The sequence below is a fragment of the Anas platyrhynchos genome, chromosome 6 (genome assembly GCF_047663525.1).
Source record: "Anas platyrhynchos isolate ZD024472 breed Pekin duck chromosome 6, IASCAAS_PekinDuck_T2T, whole genome shotgun sequence".
NCBI classification, from domain to species: Eukaryota; Metazoa; Chordata; class Aves; order Anseriformes; family Anatidae; genus Anas; species Anas platyrhynchos.
Window position 1 is genome coordinate 25010821 of NC_092592.1, and position 19754 is coordinate 25030574.

At 40.5% G+C, this 19754-nt stretch overlaps 1 protein-coding gene across 14 annotated transcripts in view; it reads right to left on the reverse strand.

The window, feature by feature from the left end:
- EXOC6 (exocyst complex component 6) overlaps positions 1–19754 on the reverse strand; it is a 123312-nt gene that overhangs the window by 74552 nt on the left and 29006 nt on the right. For 8 of the 14 annotated variants that reach the window (XM_013093967.4, XM_021268212.3, XM_038181109.1 and 5 more), the window contains one exon: positions 17554–17930. In XM_013093967.4, coding sequence (XP_012949421.1) covers positions 17554–17675 — 122 coding nt within the window. In that variant the 5' untranslated portion in view covers positions 17676–17930. Of the gene's footprint in view, positions 1–8648; positions 8790–10581; positions 10947–15488; positions 15943–17553; positions 17931–19754 lie in introns of those variants that run through there. The other 6 variants (XM_027459875.3, XM_072039635.1, XM_027459874.3 and 3 more) reach the window with 4 other exon arrangements.

Sequence of the window (19754 nt, forward strand, 5' to 3'; positions counted from 1 at the left end):
AAAACTCTCAAGGACAGGGAAAGGACTTCCCTTCCGGTCTTCTTGCAGAAGTATGACTTCCCATAGTCAAGATCCTCTTTTCTAACCAGACCAGCTGGGCTCCACCAAGGTCTGGGGTCATCACCACCTGGTTCAACAAACCTATGGCTGAGTGTCTGCTAAGAACTTGACCTTTCAAGGAAGACTGAAAAGATACTGTAACTAGATTCTTGATGCTTTTTTAGTTCCTTTTGACCTTGGACAACATATTGAGAGAAGCAATTGAAGTTAGAGAAATAAGAAAGGTAATACGTTGTCCCACATGCTGAAGGAAGAAAGACAATTCCAGACAGCCTGCTTGCTCTAAATATTTTCTCATTATCCATGCAATAAAATATTCCGGTTTGTCTGATAAATCAACCCCTAAAAGTTGCGAGGATTATCCTCCTTTGCTTCTGATAGGAAAAGAAGGCTAGCACGCTGAAAGGCAGGCTCTTTCCTCCTAAGAGCACCAGTGGAAAATCCAAAGTTGTTGACCCATGAAATGAATCACAAAGGGGGAAAAAAAATGCCCCTCACCCTTTCCACTGCTGCAGTTTGAAATGACAGCTGGAAGGAGCAAAAGTGTCACAGGCAGCCTCGCTCCCCGAGGTTCCTGGCAGGCTGCCTGACAGGAACACCTCATGGCTGCCCAGGGCAGCCGCGGTGCGAAGGGCTGGGCTGGAAGATGGAAGCGACCCGCACCTGCGGCCTACTGCGGCCCGGAGGGGGGAGGAAGCTGCAAGCCGCATGGCATTGGGTGAACCCTCACTGGGCAAGCTGATGTTTTTCATCTGGAGAAATTGGGAGAGACACGTAGACCACACTGCCTCTAAAGATATGGGAAAGGGGTAAGGAAAAAGGTTCAACAAGTGATGTTGGAGTGCTCCAAAACAGCACAAGCTGGTTATGTGAGCTCTGCTCTGGCTGTACAAGAAAAGGGTGAGAGGTGTTGAAACCTGCAGGGTGGGCAGAGAGGGACATCTGCCTTCCTGCAGAGCACCAATTCTGAAGAAGAAATAAAAAGATTAGGAGGACCAGAGGCATCAGATAGTGCCCTCACAGATATTGTGCATGCATGAGCTCTCCCAGAATGTGCTAAAGCGGAACAAGCAAAAATCTCTCTTTATTACTGCTGCCTTAAGCCTTTTAACAGCAGGAGGAGTCTCAAAGTTTAGGTCTCCTTCCAGTATTCTCAAAAAATAAAATAAAATTGAAAAGGCCAAAAAAAAAAGAGGTATCATTATCACAAAAATAGGGGACTTCTCTCTAGCACTGTGTACTCAGTTGTCAACATATTTGTAAGTGAAAACAGTAAAACACAGTAGACTAAATATACCTAAAACGAGAACAAGGCAGTAAAAAGATGGAGGAAGGGGAACTCCACAGCTGCGTTTGTACCACCAAAGTTTCTGCTTGTGGTGGCAGCAATGCACTGTCTTTTTGGACTTCGTTATTGCCTGGTGACTGCAGTGCATAAAATCAATATATAAAAGATCAGATGTATTATCACAATATTTAATTGAAAACCATACAGTAAGTGTTTAATGTCAGGAAACAATATCAGTACACTGACTTAACCACAAGATTACTCTGCCTTATTAAAATAAGGGTCACGATTTTATGTTCTACATGATACTGCTTACTGGAAGGATACTAACAAAATTATGACCTAAATGATAATCTGTGATCTAAACCAATAGTTCAATGGAGTCCCTTAAGATTCACTAATGGTATAAATTCCATATTAATTCCAAATGTAAATAGCTCCACCTTGTGGGAAGAGTAACAAATCAACCCTCTTCAGCACACGAAGGAAAAAAATCCTGAGAACTGCCTACTTTTAAAGAAATAAATCACAGTATTTAGAAAAAAAAATCATACTTTGTGTCACAACTCCCTGATATCCATGATAAGTAAGAAAATGAATTAAAACGCTCCCTAACTTTCTCAGTACTCTGCACTCTTAGGACACTATACACATGCTACTTCAGAGGCTTAGAAAGAAGTCTGACCTAAAGCAGCAGTATTTAAGAAGTGTACGCGTACTTGAGAGAGCCGTGCCACCTCTGGCCATGGACAGAAATTACACATTTTCTCAAAACTGGAAATAGAACTGAGGAATGCATGCCTGATTTACCCCGTAGGTAACCCTACTACAGTGTGGTTTATTTTTGCTCCTGAAGTTTATTTGCTGCGCACACATTTCAAAATTGACCTTGCTGTAGCTAAATAATTATGAACTTTGAATAATTATTTGAAAGTTATGGCACTGCAAGCAATTCCAATAATAATTCTGTGCTTTTCAGTTCAACTCTCAAGAGAAATCACCATGTGCATTTGGGCAATGTGCAAGCTGCCAGGACAGGGCAGGTGCTACCCTCACTCTTAACAGATGGGGCAAGCTGGGAACCCAGGAAGAGCACAAGCGAAGGATGTTCTGTTAATGAGTGTAGCAGGTTATTTGCTCCCAGAACTCTGTCTATAGACAGAGATTATTTCTGAATCATCCCAATAACTGGACAATATGAGTCATATCTATTTGGCTACAGGTAAATACAAGATAGTGCAAAAAGTACTCAAAAGATGGGAAAAAAAATAATAAACCAGGGAAAGACAGACTTGGAAGGCAGCTTAAAAAAATTGGTTTTAAATATTATATCGAGGTAGAGCTTGGTACAGTGCAGTAGTAAAGCTTACTGTAATAGTTCAATGCTCACAAAGATTTAAAAAAAATATGTAAAGAGGGAGAAAGATCTCTCTCTCCCTCACTGACTCCATGATATTGCAATAGGGTTATTTTTGCCCAGGTCTTTTCTTAACAGCTGGACTGAAGGGAGAACGATGAGCATAAACATACTTGAACTCAGGTCTCAAATAAATGATGGGGAAAAAAAAAAAAAAAAAAAAAAAAAACAGATATGCAACCATTTACTATTAAAATCAAACAACGTTACTGGACACTTTAATAATAACCATAAAACAACTTCTTAATTTCATTTTTAAACTGAAGCACACTAAGAAAAATATTTAGTACGTCTCATTTTTTTGTTTGTTTACCTGCAAAAATCTACTGCAACACCAGAGGGCACCATTCCACACACAAAAATAACATCTGCTGAGTAAGCAAAAAGGCTAATCTCCAGAGAGCTAAAATTCAGCAAAGAACTGTTAACATCCAACCTGCCATGAATTCCACCTGACCCTTTATGATATATAACCCTCATATTATCCATTCCATTATAATGACAATTTCCATCATATGCATTGTCACTTTGAGCTGCTATCACAGATCTCTTCACAGATGGTTACAGTACAGCTTCAAAAACCCATTTCGGCTAGAGATGCACATAGATCATTTCTGTCAATGCAGCCAGGATGTGAGCCATTAAATGCCCAACTGCAAAGTGGATTAAAAAAAGGTCAGCATTTCACTAATGGGGGGGGGGGGGGGGGAAATAATGATTAATTTAATACATTGACTGAACTAGTGGAAAGGTAGGCAAATAGACTAGGAAGTGTAAAAGGAGAGGAGTTTAAAAATATTTTTGAGAAATCAGCCAATACACCAAATTTCCTTTTCACCCCTCCCATCAGTCTCCATGTCTATGTCATCTTCCTACTAAAAATGTGGATAATTGGAAACCTGAAAACAACTTTCACTGTCATCTACCTGGTGGGAGTTTAGCTTGGAAGAGTGAATTGCAAGAGTAATCAGAATGAGAAATGAGATAGTTTTGTCCTTTTTATCTATGGCAATAGATGTAACTAAAAAAAATGGCAATACATGTAACTAAAAAAAAATGGTGGCCAGAACTGCTCAACTACTCAGTGTTCAGGTAAAAATGAACTCAAAAAGGAAAAACAAGCTAACAAAAAAAAAAAAAAAGAGACAGTGAAAGAGAGAAAGAGAAGTTCCAGTCATTCATAAGCAAATAATGATTCAGAAGACAATGTGACTTCCTGGTTGGTGGTAAATAATTGTCTATGAAAAATCATTATTAACACAGTCAAATAGACAAACATCCACCTTTGGTTGCAAAATTTAAAAAAGCGTTATTTCTCCAAGTTTTTTGTTTTTGTTTGTTGGTTGGTTGGTTGGTTTGATTTACATGGGTGATGGTTTGATTTTTAATTACAACCTATATTCAGGAGAAATCTCCGAGCTTATGCAGCATTACCGGAAGTTTTTCGAGTGCACAATTCTCTTCCTAGTAATGAAATTACTTATAATAACATGTTCTAACAGCAGCAAAGATTCTCAAAATAAATAGTTTATTTAAAAAATAGCAAATACAGATATCAGAAAAGAGAGGAAATCCCACCTATCTTTTTAAGGGACAAATTACAGACTATGAAAATATATGGATGAGTTTGATGGACAACAGAACTCCAGGAGCAAACCAAAGGCTGAAACACATCTGCACGCATTACAAGTGCTCAAGTATGAAATGCATTGGGACTCTCAAATATTTTCAGTTCTTATTTTGACCTACAACAAGCCCACTCTGGCAGAAACATGATGCTTTTCCTCACTTCTCCATCCATTGTTGTGAGCTGAAATACCCAGGCCAGTGGGTAAGCAGCACAGAGAAAACAACAGTTCTGCTTCTCCAGACACCAAGTTTTCTGCACTCCATTTCTGTCCCATTCAGAAGGCGGTGAGGATGCAAACTGAAAATGCTGATGTTAATAATAATTCATAAAGTTGGGGTAAATGTGAGGAGCAGGACTTAAGCAGAGAAAGATGTGACTGAAGTTTCCCCAGCAGGGACAGTAGAGTGGTTTGGAAGGCAGCAGTCCCTCGCGGATGACATGCCTCCTTCCACCATTTTCACAGCTGCCAGCCCATCCCGTCCTGTCCCATTTCTGGGAAGAATTGCAGGTTCCCCACCCCTGCCTGCATTGCCACAAAGTCTTTCATTTCCTGATTACACAAGACACATGAAGCAATTAAAAACCGTATACACACATTCCTTGCTGTGTACTGATAACCATTAGGTAGGTGCCACATCCCCGTGAGTGCTGTAACAATAATGGGAATTACACACATCTGCACAATAGGCGTACATGTTTGACAGGGAACGTAAGCCTAATCATACAACTTCCAGAACTGCAAAGGATGCAACAGAAAAACATTCATGTGTAGAGCTTCAGACTTACAAGTGTAGGGGAAAAATAAATTTTGAAGCGATTTAAGTGAGTAGTTAAACCAAGGCACAAAAAAAAAAAAAAAAAAAAAACATCCCTCAAATGAACAAACTGTGCTTGTGAAAAATCATGCTTTTAGAATTAATATCTTGCTACCAATGCTAATTTTGAAAGGAGGTCAGATAAGTTCCCAACTAGCTCCCACATACACATTGCAAGAGGCATTCAAGTAGATGAGAAAGAGAGAAACTGAATAAAGATACATAATAATACTTAATAATAATAAGTCAAATTTGCATGATGAGTTCAGTGGAATCTATGCAAGTGCAAAAAACTGACCATGCAAATTAAGATCCTGCCCTTAGAATAGAACTGTCATTTTGACTCTAACCATGGCATCCCTAAGCACGATATTGTATCACGTATTCAACTGAAGCTGCAATTTCACAGGAAACACTGCAGAAATTTCCTTTGTCCTGCAATATACAAAGATATTTTCTGTTTACACAAACTGAAAACTTTGTATGGATTTTTCCATGGAGTAATTTCATATAGGTTGCTGCATACACCCTTAAAAAGCTTTATAAAATAATGTCCAGGTGTTTCCTGTAATTCAACTAGAGTTATGGTAATAAGCACATTTCTTAAAACCTAAGCAGACTTTCTATGCCAGACACTACCTAGGGTCCAGTTCTGCCATCCTTATTTATAACTACCTCTCACCACTCTATTTAAAAGATCATGTTACATGCCAGAACAATGCACAACCAAAGCTATGGCCTAATCAGAGAAAAGATTTTATTAATCTTAGTTTAGCTGGTATGCTTTACTTGCCTGGTTTTCCTGTATGTGCAGTTTCTGTGAATTGTTCTCACTAATAGTATCCTGTTTCTATGAGCAGGAAAGGGCTGAGTACAGTTTGTTAGTTAACATTACTTCCTATAACCAGGGTCCATATTCTGTAGTAGCAACACTACGGCAGTCATTGTTCATTCTGGATAAGCAATGTAGCACGCTGATGGCTGTTAATGGACATCCTCTGCAGTGAAACATGAACTGATAATCAGCAAACCCAGATTTGCAATAGACTTCCTCCTTCCTGTTTTTACACTGCTGACCAAGGAGATGCCTCTTCCTGCTAAGCCTTTGTGCTACTTACTGATGTATGAAGCAAGAAACTGAAAAACAAGTGCTGTACTACTATTTTTTTCCACATTTGTGTTGTAATAGTAGATTAAAAAACAGCAAAGAAAGTGCCAGCCCCACTCACTTCGGTAATAGCTATTGACACATAACAAAATGCCAAGTCTGGCCATCTGCTTCATGTGCCTAAACGAATACAGCACACATAGGTGGAACCAATGCTATTTCATAGCAAATAAAATAGGCAACTCAAGTCCATAAAGCAATATTCTTATTTTCCCTTCTTATTTCCCCAGACTGTAACATAAATTGCTCCATTTTAGGAGCGAACAGAGATTCATCTATAAATGAAAAGTTTAGCTTCTAAGTTTTTAAAGATCTGATCAGACTTCTATTCTGTATGGTCCAAAAATAGCCATCTATTACAATCTACAACTAATCTGCTTTCTTTATCTGTGACACTTTAGACATAACCTTCAAGATAAATACATACCAATTGTTTCTGTACAGACCTTGTGAGATATATGAAGGTTCAACAGAACATTTAAGGTAACAAAGGCCCACAGACATAACTAGGATGTCTAGGTTATTTACTTCAATTGGCTTTGTATATCAACACCACACAGATGTAAATATATTATTTTAGGAATCAAGAAGTTTCAGATTTAATAAAATATCCAATAATTGAAGTTTTACACACAATTGTGTTAAGGATGTATTATTTTCAGTCCAGGGCAAACCAGGTAACAGGATGCATTCTTTCTATAAAAATAAAATGATTTTTCTCACACAAATCCAGTCTGTATTACATATTCTTGTCTCCCAGGACCACTGAAGAAAATAGAAGATGACTTTTAATTCTCAGTTTAATTCAAAAGCCCAACTAAAATTAACAGAGCTTCTCTCTGTTGAGTAGCAAGTAAAAGCATGTGTTAACTGACTTGTACTAGTATTTGTTAAATTGATTCTATGAAACTTACTCCAATACTCCGTCTGCTTGATAAACAGACTAAATGGCAGAAAAAAATGTCCATTCCTTTGGGAAAGATAAAGCCGACAACTCACTGATGACACATTTCAAAAGGAGGGAGTGCATATTGGCTACCTGCTTACAATTCCCTAAAGTCATAAAACAAAACAAACATAATGTAAAACAACTATGTTAACTTCAGCTTGAAATTAACCTAAGAACAAAACTGAAAACACTGCCTCGCCGATATCAGTGGGGTAGAGATAGTTCAAAGGCACCCTAAGCATAAGGAAGTTGGCAAACTGTGAAAGTCCCAGAGACAGCTGCTACCAACAGAAACATCCAATGTTCTGTAATAGAAAGGAGAGTAGAGGGTATTAATATTCAAGTATGTGATACTTGAAAGTGCAAACACTTCTTTTTGAAGTTGAAGCGTCCCAAGAGTATCCCCCTAGATATATGTACTACAGCATATGCATTCTTAGTTTTGTATTGCTCTGATTCACGGGACAATTGCAAGAATTACACTCACTTGTAGTTTTGCAAGTAAATTACTTTCTCTGAGACAGTGAAAATCCCACTCAGTTTTAGAGCTGAACACCCTTCTTAAAATCTGATGCTATGAACAGGGGAAAAAAGAAAAGTCCCTGTCTTTGCCCTCTCTGCAGGCTTCCAGTACAGAACTGCTCAAAGACATCTTTTAAGTCCTCTTTGTCAAACCCAAGTCTTCCCACCAGTGCTGATGCACTCCAAAAGCTGCTTCTTTCCTTCTTAACACCTCCATCAGCGATTAAGTTCGATGCCAGTTTGGTATGACTGGCAAAGGCTGAGGCACAGCCAGCCTCCAGCACAGATCATTAACTCCTTCCCATACAGGACACTGGCCAGGCATACAAGCAATTCCCTAGCAGACGTGGACAAGATGAGGAAAAGATGCATTGCTGAGCACACCTGAAGATGAACATAAAATTGAACATGATGTCATTGTTTTGCCAAGGTCTGTGGTGACAGGGATTAGGCTTGGGCATTTCATCCACCGTCAGATAATAGCCAGAAAGACTGGCAACAGCTAGGTTTTTTAACTAGCCATAGCAAGCCCTTAAGTAAGATAATATCTAATTTGATTGCTTGATGCTGATTCAAAATTAGCTTGATGTTTTTAAACAAGTTAGTACTGAATATTTTACTACAGCCCATAGAAATAGTTTCCTATTTGCAAATCTACGCTTGGCATTATTTAAGAAAGACCAGTCCTCACAGATTTTTATGAACTTCTTTTAGTAGTATAATCCATAAAACACAACATGGCAAAACTTGCTTAACTGCAGTTGCTCTAACTTTTATGTGCAAATGGTCCAGAACTTACCGGTCAAAAATAGGCTTATGTTTAATTGAATTATGCTAGCACTCCTCAGGTAGACATCTGTATTGAGGAAACTGCAAAGTCGCAGAGCAACGATTCAGAAATGCACACAGAAAGCTAGGGTACAGCGTATGCCACTGGCTTCTGAGGAAAAAAATGCAGGAAATTACCCACATGACTGACATTCATGCAGGATGTAAAATTAATGCGTTTCCTATAGGACAGGTCTAAAATCTGGGTCGACAGACTTCAGCTTGAGGAATGTGAAGAAACTACATGAATAACAGTTGGCTTTCCTGAATGTACCTGATATTACAAGTAAGCCATTCGTATGATAGGAAGGTTACATTTAGATGCAACACAATAATACAAACTACATCAGCTGCCTAGTAAGTACACCATTCTGGATCTCTCAGCAGATGATGTCTTTATTTTAAAAGCTTTCATGTATTTTGAAATATGTCTCCTAAACATGGGAAAAATTTCAAGCTCTTTGGTAATGCTCATGAAATTGCAGAGATCTATGTCAGAAGTATTCTCCACACGGGTTACTAGTTAGTTTAAAACTTCATTTGGCAGTTGTCCATTTGGAAACCACTGCAAGAACTGAGTCAGAAGCTGATGCATAAGCATTTAAAAAGATCAAGATAGCCTGACTTGCAGACATTTTTCATGACAGACTTAATCAGCATCAACCCTAAAGATTTTTGTACAAATGCAATGCAATGCAAAGCAGATATTAACCACAAACAGTTTCAGCCGTTGTAAAAAGTGAAGTACTGTGCTGAAACTTGCAAGAATGGAAGTGAATCCTCACCTTTTTCTAAGATCTTTTTTTTTTTTTTTTTTTGCCACCAGTGGCAAATCTGAAGAATTTCTGAAATATCAGACTAGCTTACAGAAAAAAAAAAAGGCAGTACTTCCACTGAATATATAAATGTCAAATTAATCAGCCTACAGCATACAGTATTCTTACACTGTTTTGATGCTATATAGTGGGCTAGTGATAATATATATATATATATATGTATATTATTCCTTTATAAAAATACACACAGCGATAGATTTGTTCACATAGACAGTGGTTTTATCTGAGTCTTGCCTTTCAATATGAATATTTGGAATATCACCAAATCCTGCACCAAGTGACAAAACTGCAACAGACAGGCTACAAGCAAGCCACCAGTTTTTCAGGATACGCTTTCTCAATGATCATGCTATTCTCCTTGCTCTATAGCACCCAGTTGCAACATACAAGATAGCTATTATAATAAAGATAAATCGATATATACATATACACGAGAACATCCTATGACCTGATCCAGAAATCCCTACAGCTGACACAGAAGGAATTGCTAGTTCCTTTGGGCTACCAGGCAACTTCATTTTGAAAAGGAATGAAACAAATTAACCTGAAAACAGCCCACAATTTGAAGACAGACTATTAACAAAGTTACAGAGTGACTTTTGAACCATAAAAATAGCTTGTAATACCTAAAATATTAATTATCATATTATTTGAAATTGAAATACATTATTAAACCATATAAGTTCTGTTTCAAAACAAAGGACTCAGAGATCAATATGTTTACCCTGCCTTTAAAAGAAGACTAAGCTATTGGCAAGGAACAGATGTGAATTGCTGCCGTATAGTCCAAAAACAAAATTATGAGGACATGGAAAAATGCCTGTAGATAATCATACCTGACAAATATGACCACAAGGCAAAAATGAGGGCAACCACATTTTGCCATTGGATAACCACATCACAAATCCCAGCAGTCTGTAGGCAAGCATTCAGAAAAAATATTTCCCAGCCTGCGACTGTGTTGATGTTGTTTTGTCTTCCCACATTTAGAAAAATCATTCATACTGCTTATGCTACTGCTAACTGTACTGCTAAAAACACAGAGTCACATAAGTAAACTATACCTACCAGTAAATCATGTATGCTCACAGTAAATCATGTTGAGGCTTCAGAGCATCCTGTCATATGCTATAAAGTATTTAGGCACTTCATTTACTTGGCTTTGGACAGGCCCCTCAATGGATATAGGAATATCTCTGAAATACAAATTACAGGCCCCAGTCTGGGCAAAGTGTCTGCAGTTGCACTGTGTACCATGACTTAGTAAAAGCAGAATTAGTTTCTCTTCATATTTCTACCTCTAAATTTTCTTAGAAATCTTGATCAAGGAAGGACAAAACAGCCTTGCTTGTGCCACTTTGCTACTCTTGCTTTCTTGATTTATTCCTCAAACGATGCCTTACTGCCTTACTGGAGCATGCTTTTTTTTTTTTGCTTTAGCTTTCCTGCAAAACAAAAACAGAAGTTCAGGATGAGTATTTTTTTCATTAATGGCTTCTAACACTTCACCCATATTTTTTAACAAAGCTTGCAACAAATCTATATTCTACCTCCAAACTCTGTTCAACCCATACTACAAAAAAAAAAAAAAAAAAAAAGCAGCATCAGGCAGAAGTGATTTTGCTTCACAGCTAGGCAGCTCCGCTGCCTTTATCAGAGCAAGGCAGTGTTAGGTCTGTGGAAGGTCACCACAGCCTCTTGCAGCACCAGGCAGAAAAGCAGCAATGTAACGGCTGTGTCAGTGCCGTGCCTGGAGCCTCAGATAATATGCCAGCAACGTCTTCCTACAAAGCCCCCCAATAACTCAGTCAAGAAGTTTCATGGCCAGCACAATTTACAGCAACTGAGAAGATCTACTGAGGCAACAGCTTTGTGATGATGGATTTCAGGAAGAGGGTGAGAGAAAAGTTGCTTGCAAGCACTTTTACACTGACTTAGGAGGAGTACTTCTGAGCTGCAATTATAGGTGAAAGCCACAGAGAACATCCTGCTTACATCCCATATAGCAATGACATAGCACCTCCTTATCAACTTTACCTTATCTACAAAATTCCCATCACCGATTCCCCCATAATTTTTAAATTTTACTTTGCGTTAGTTGCTTAGCCTACTGATTGCAGGTCTGGAGGCACTCCTTTGACAGGCTGTATGGGGCTCCCAGAACACCGCAAACTCAGTGATGTGAAGGATGAGATGAAAAAATAAGCCTGCTCTCTGCTTATGCTAGACATTGCCAAGTTAGAGTTAAGAGTTAATTCATACAGTTTTTAGAAAAGGACTTTGAAATATGACACATTACCACAAGCTGAAAAAGACTCCAGTACAGTACATCAGGACATTGCTGGAACAGTATCGTCTGCTCTGTTTGACCTCTGTGGACCTACATATCACTAACCAGCAGATAAGGTCAGTTATTTTCTTCTGAATATAATTTATTTTATTAATTACCCTTGTGCATCCAACAGAGTATTCAAGAAATATGAAGACACTCTTAAAAACTGGCTGTTGAAATCTTAATATGTATTCCTATGAAGCTCAGTAGGGCCTAAGATTTTTTTGTTATTAACTTTTGGATTATTTTTTTTCTGAGGGGAACATGGGTATTGCTTTTCACCGTGTTTTCCACCTTTTCCTTTGTATATTCAAATATTCACTGACATCTCTTCTCTTCCTGGTTTTGCAAAGCCCAGTAGTACGTATAAGAAAGGAATTATAAGATATTAACACATTATATAAAAATGTGAGAGTGACAAGCCTTTAACAGGTGTTGTCATTAACCACGTTTAGTTAGCCATTAAAGCTAGAAAGATGTTAAGATGTTGATAGAGCAGTCACAGAGTCTGCGGGAGGAAAAAAAAATCCTGGCCTGCTATATACACCGTTTACCTCGTTAATGAAAAGCATGTTGTACAGTTAATTTACATCTCATTTGTAAGGACTCCGTATATGCCGCTATATTTAGAGATGCAAGTTAAGTACCAGCAATTTGAAAGCTGTAAGTTCATCCACTTAATACTTAAAATAAATAAAAATCAAATATAATCTCTGCGTTTGATATCTAAAAAAGTTGTACAACTTTTAGGAGCTAATGCTCCTAAATAGTAAGTAATCCCAGCTCTCCCTTTGCTCCTTCTGTGAAGGACCTGTGTTTCCCATTCCTGTACATGGGTGCATCTCAGTACTATAAATCACCTGCAGGATCAATGGTCCTTATCTGTCAGTAACACATAAAATACCCTCAGCAATAGATACATCAATACCCTACGCACAAGTGCTGCTGCTGTTCCAGAGACATCTACACCAAGCGAGCAAACAGAACAGTGAAGAAAAATAGGAGCAGAAGCATGTTTCCATGGAACCCACATATGGCCCACAAAAAAAAAAAAGAAAAAAAGAATTATATTTCCTTGTAAAGCATTAGGAAGATATTAAGATTGCGATAGGAACAATTCAGGATAAGTCAGATCTTGCACATTCTATGATCTTCAGGATTAAGTATTACCTCACACTGCTTATCCAAAGTGCTCACCTCTATTGTTCTGCTATTTTAAAACGTATGTTGGTGCTTCATTTCATGTCACGATGCTATAAATATTCTCCCAGCATTACAGACCAAGGATTACTAAAATGTTCCATTTCACACAATGAAATGGACGTAACTTCAGTCATTACATGACACAACTGGTATGAATGAATTCCATGACGGGAAATCAATGGATCACTTGATGTGGTAGGCTTAGGCAACTGCACGTGGAATTACTAAACTCATTTATCTGGTTTATATTGTTTAACAAGTAAAAGCTGTATCTTGTGCAGAAAATAATGCTCTATTTTATGTTCAAGCTTTTGTTTATTGAAATAGATCTTTAAATTAGATTTGAGATTTTAGACTTTTCAGTTTCACACAGCAACTCACAAATTTTAACAAACAGCTGAGCAGACAGACAGTTTTGATTTCAAACACGTCTCTTTCTATAAAAAAGCAGAATATTTCTGTGATGTCAGCTGGACTTCTTTCAAAACACTCAGCCAGATGTAAATGTTCTTTAGCTTGATTTATGGGTTTGTAAATAAGCACTAGCTGCTAAATCAGACCAATGTGCGCTTTTCTAAAAATTCTGAGTCACCAATGCAAAACTACATTTCTGAAAAGCCATGAAGATAACAAGGTGTATTTATATCTATATGCACATATTATTTATTTGTTTATATATATATATTATATATATATATGTTATATATATATATATATAAACTGGAAGGACAAAAGCATATAAAAACCAAGAATCTAAATATTTATATTTGTAAAAACTGGAAATATATTTTAGATGTGTAACACAAAATAAGAGATTCATATCGCTCCTTCCTCATTTCATGTCTCTCCCCTATCCATGCCTGTGGCTCCCAAATGTGCCTTCTTCCACTGTTCAGCCTGGTTCTCTGCCTATCCTTTGCATAAGGACACATCGCACATCTGATATAAGCTCTGTATTGGATACTGTAGTGAAACTGCAGTTAGATTTAATATTTTCTTACTAAGTTTTGTTTCGTTTTGGTGTGGGTATTTTTGCAGACATCAGCTTCAATGTGCCTGGGCTTGCTAGCTCAAACACGGCTAGATCGCCTCCAGGCCCAACTCAAGTCTGAGAACATCTCAGCTGCTGTCTCTCAGCCTGAGCTCACAGATGAAGCTCCGTGTGACACCCAACTTCAGTGTCCCACATGCACCCCTTGTACCAGCTGTGTTGAAGAAACAGTAAGCGGGGACCACAGCAGCGCTAGTGATGTCTGGGCCACTCCATCACGCTCCCCAGTTGGGCTGCTCAGGGGCTGATTAGCCCCAGCCCCACACCAGTTCCCTGCCCACAAACTCCCCTGGACCCCTTGTCACTGGAGGACCTGCTGCAGACAGGTCACAACATCATTCGCTGTGAAGCGCAAAATGACCCGTTTCATGGGCAATGGATATTTTTCTTCCATAAATTCTCCGCAAAAGGTTCCCCAGCCTCCCACCCCATGTCTGCCCCCTCCTGCACTCTCCAGTACATGCTCTCCAGGGAGAATCAACAACCTGTGCTCGCCACCCTGCACACGCTGACACAACAAACCGCTTTTTCCAGTTCCCTGCGCACAAGATCTCCATATCTTCCCAAAGAGATACTGTGCAAACTTGCAGCCATCTCCTCCTTGTTTGGCTGGTGCCCGGGCTCTTTCACTTCAGAGGGCTCTGACCAGCGGGCTGCCAGCACAGCCGCGGGGTAAAAACCTCTGTGCCCCCTGCACCTTCCCCACACCCTGCTTCACTCCCTCCAGGCCTGGCAGCAGCGAGCCTCTCCCACAGGACAAAGCTCAACCTCTTCCTCGACACGCATCCCACGCCATTTGCCAGTGTGGCATCGAAAAGGGACAAGCCAACGAGCTCGCGGCACTCGGAAAGCGCTCTGGACGCTGTCAAGTCCCCAGGACGCGGAAACTGTCCAGGGTGGCAGATTTCAGCCGGCGGTTTCCGTCTGCGCCCAGTTAGAAAGGGCTGCACACAGCAACACAGCCACCACCCAAAACGAGGGCTCGGCCCGGCTCCCAGCGCAGACCCGCACACGGAGAAGCGCCCCGCACCTCCCTGCCCCCGGAGACCCCATCACACAGCGGGGCCGCCCCGGCCCCGGCCCCTGCTGGAGATACCGGCCGGGGGCGGGGGCACGGCGGCCGCCTCGGCCCTGCCCGCCGCCCTCCTGTCAGCGCAGCCCGCCCGGGGCTGCCCGCGGCCGCCCCAGCGCCGCTCCCTGTCCGCGCCGCGGCCCCCTCGTTCTCAGCCGCCGCTCTCGGCGGAGGCGCTGCGGGCGGCCCCGCGGGGTCTCTGGGGAGGAGCTGTCAGAGCCGGGCCGCGCCGGGCCGGGCCGTGGCTGGCCGGGCGGCGTGGGGCGAGCTGAGGGCCCTCGGCCTGCGGCGTTGCCGCGACCCCCGCCGCCCCTCACCTCAGGGTGGGTCCCACGCAGGCCGTGTCGGTGCTTTCGATCTCCTGCAGGATCCGATCATGCTCGGGGAGGCTGTCCGCCATCTTGGATGGGAGGGACCCGCCGGCCGCGTCGCTGCGGGAGGCGCCGGGGAGGGACCGAGGGCGGAGGCGGCCGCGGAGCCCGGCGGGGGGCACCGGTAGCCGCGACCCGCCTCCTGCTCCCCGCCGGCCGGCACGGCTCCTCGGTGCCCCGCAGCCCTCGTCAGGAGAAGGGCTCTGCCAGGCTCCGAGGGTGCCCTCGGCACAGCCCCCCCATCGCCTGGGCTCGCCCAGCAGTGCTGCGCGGCTCAGACCAACGCCCTGCCGCAGCCCCTCACGGAGGGATCTGCCTGAGGGCTCTGCCTCACCAGGAGCTTCCAAAAGCTGCCCTCGCTGTGCTGGGGTGCTAGAGACGAAGCCTTGCAGGCTCAATAAAGGCCTTTTTTCCCCTGTGGGCTAGCTCTGGTCTGTTTCTCGGGGATTGGTCTATTTCATTATTTACTCCTTTGGGTCTCTGAGCTTCCAATGCTCCCCTGAGTGCACTTCTGTTGCAGCGCCTTGCTGCCTTCCACCTCGCTTTTCTGCTTCGGTAGGAGCTGGCACATCGTTTCCTGCATTGGTACGGCTGTCTTCTGGTGTCCTCGGGCACGTGTACATTAAAGCCTCGTTTTTCAATGAAGTGGGAATAGCTCATCTTCTATTTAAATTATGCACTTTGTGGTTTGTGGCCGAAGATGAGCGAGTCCTTGGGTTTTGCATGCTCAGGAAACAGGATACACCTGCTTTCTGGGCAAAGTTATCTGCACACAAGTGGGAAGCCAACTGAAAGAAACAGGCCCACCGTGTAAAACTCCAGGGTGACATACGGCTGCTTCGCCAGCGAGAAACTGACAACCGTTCACAGCCATGAGTGCATCTAAGTCTAGACACCAGCCAGCTGCAATGGTGTTTGCCACCTTTCCAATTACCGTAATCAAACTCTTCACCTCCCCCTGCCCTGGTGTGACTACACCTGGATGCTAGTTAACAAAGGGCACTGGAGGCTGTGTACATCTTGTCTATGCTCGTGGTTTTAACATGTGCAATGTTGATTCAGCTGAATTTATTGATGACACCTACTAAAACAACAAGTATTCACAATACAGACAAGTGCCTACAAAGTGTGTGCTGCAGAAATAAAACAGGAAAAATCCCACAGGCTACTAATGCGGTATTTCCTTCAAGAAATCACTCAAATACAGTAATAACCGCCCCCCCCCCCCCCCCCCCCCTTTCTTTTCAGTCATCAAATTACTTAACTAATAGATTGACACATACATTTTTTCAGGGTAAATTAAATTTTCTTTCTTTAGCCTGGTAGTCACTGCAACCTGATGCCTACAGTCCCAGGCAGGCTATTTTTAAAACTCATCTACAGCTACTAACAACATACTTAGGCACATTACATCATAATCTTTTATATGTTACTTTTTTTGTAGGAATGAATATGCAAAAGATTTTTTTTCAGTTGCACTTTTTATTAATTTAATCAATCAATCACTTTTTAATTAGGTTGTTTCCATAAGCTGTAAAACAAAAAAAGTTAAAATCTTCAGATATTTACAAACATCAGTAGTAAAGATTTACTTTAAGTAGCATCTTGAGTGATTGAAAAGAAAGTCACATTTATTACAAATTAAGAATAAGCAATTATTTTAAAATGTAGCATGTAAAAAAAATGCTTACACAAAAAGAGTAATTTTTTCCCCCTTATTTTCAGGTTTAAGTGTAATTTTTTTTTATTATTTTTTTTTTTATTTATTTATAGAGAACCCACAGCCAGACTCCTGTAGACAAAAAACTTTGTCCCAGTAAAGACTTGCATAGATGCCCTTGTTTTGTATTTTTTCATATAGAGCCAATAACACCAAAATTAAATTCCACTGTCCTGTAGATTTCAGTGTCAGGAAAATAAAGTTGCTGATATATCAGGCTGACTGAAAGAATAGCTAAAGAATGGAAGAAATCCATCATGAACAATATAACAGTATCTAAATGATGCATACCTTAGGGTGGTTCCAAGAGGCAGCTCAAAGGACTGGATCTCAGCAAGGGCATTTTCATATATCTGATCTTTGTTTTCTTCCAGATACTGCTCTGACATATTTGACTTGCTTTTCCTTGCCATAGATCAGCATTAAACCACTCTAACTTTAGGAGAGGACTTTTATTCTGATTGTTATCGTTGACTAAGTGACTCCACAGTCAGCAGAACCAGGCATGAAAAAACAGATCCTGCGCTAACCTCGTGACTCTTGAGGACTTTGTGTCCAAGAATGGTGCACAGCTGCTGTTTTCCTGTCTCTGCTGGTAACGTTTGCTTCGTCTGCAGTACCCAGGCCACCACAGTCATTTTTATGCATGTGTTTTAACAGGAAATTTTCTGGCAAAAAAAAAAAAATAATATTTCTACATCATTGTAATAGTTCACCAGTAAAAAGTATTAAGCCTGAAATCTAGCCAGTTTGAAAACATAATTTTAAAGTTATTTCAAACACTAGGTATCAATACTCAATTTCTCTGTTAAGTATTATGTGATTAAAAATGGTATTCTTAAAAAAAAAAAAAAAAAAAAAAAAGGATTGTATTTTTCCATTTGCTGTATAAAAAACCTGCACATATAAGAAATTTGCTGAATTTGGAGCAGGTTTATGGACCTTGTTAAGAAGACTAGAAAATCAGAAAAACTTTTATGTTCTCACCTTTTTCATTCTTAGTATTAGCAGATGCTATTTATAATATAAGCGTGTAAAATATTCTGATATAACCATAGATTTTATATGAGTGTGTGCCTTTATGCAATAAATCATACCATTACTACACATTACCTGCTTGGAAACCTGAAAAAAAAAGTGCGTGGAGAAACTCCTACAAATATTCAGAGCAGTGGTAGGCTCAAATAATGACCATTATGATAATGGTAAAGAAAATACTTTTTATAACTGCCACCAAATATTTTAATTTCAGGCAGTTATTTCAAACATGAGACTAGAGTTCTATAGCTTTCAATATAAACAAAGTTTTTGGAAGCCAAATTCTATAGCATGTGGCATAGTCAGTATTATTATGTTATATTATTTTTGATTTTTCAAAAGATTTAATCAACATTATCTCAGTAGAGTGCCTGACAAAATCAGTATGAGTCTTAATGCTAAGGGTTCAGTCAAGAGTTAAATGCAGGAAAATAGAAATTACTCATTTCTGACTGGGGCAATGTATTGTGCCCAGCAGGAACACTGAGGAGATGAGTTCACTTCAGTAGCAGGTGGCAGGGAGCTCTAATGACATAATGAGTTATGTGCTTACAAATCTGAAAAGCATTCCCTGGAACAAGCTTCTTTAATCACCCGTTTATTTTTAAATAAAATTTAAGCAATTATTCTGTTGGCATTAATAGCCAATAATTTTACATCTTTTGTGTTCCAAAAGGAGGTATGAGCCAGTTTTACACCTTTAGCAAAAAACAGGTGCCTGTGATTGACCCATCCAGCCACTGGATGTCACACAAATGCAGATGAAAGGATACTGTAACTATGCAGCCTAATCTTAACAGACACCAGGTTAAAAATTAATCTATCAATTTGGGGGTGACCATGTGAAAATAAAATTTAATATCTGCAAGAATTATTACATTTAATAAGCTTGGTATCTGACTTGTACACTCACTTGTTCAGGTTCTGCCATTCATGCCATGTTTCTGACTGAAAGCTAAATTCTGAAAGAAATCATAGTACTACAACTTCCTCTGGCTTTTACCCCATCCTTACCAGTCTTGTCACCGCAACTAAATGCTGGCTATTTTTAGGAGCTTCCTTGCAACCATCTTGTCTTTGCAGCTAAGAGCAGGTTACTGGTTATACCTGAAGTAAAGTCACTGATTACCAGTGAATTAATTTCCTGCATGTGATGCAATCCAGATTCATGAAAAATAACAGCCTGCTGCAGTGGTGTCTTATCAGTCTGTGCTGTAGACTTGCTGTAGGCATTCTACAGGCCATCAGCTGTCTTCTGAAAAGCACAGTGTGGGGCAATGGCACCAAGCTCTCAGCACCTCATGTAACTGAGCAGGCTCTCTAGATTCTGCCTGTATAGAGAGGAGAAAGATGAGGTCCTCCAAAGTGCAAGGTATGTTCCCCAGATTAATCTCTGCACTAACTTTTGTCCCACAGGAGCCTGATCACTTCACTCCTCTTCAATCCAGTTCCCT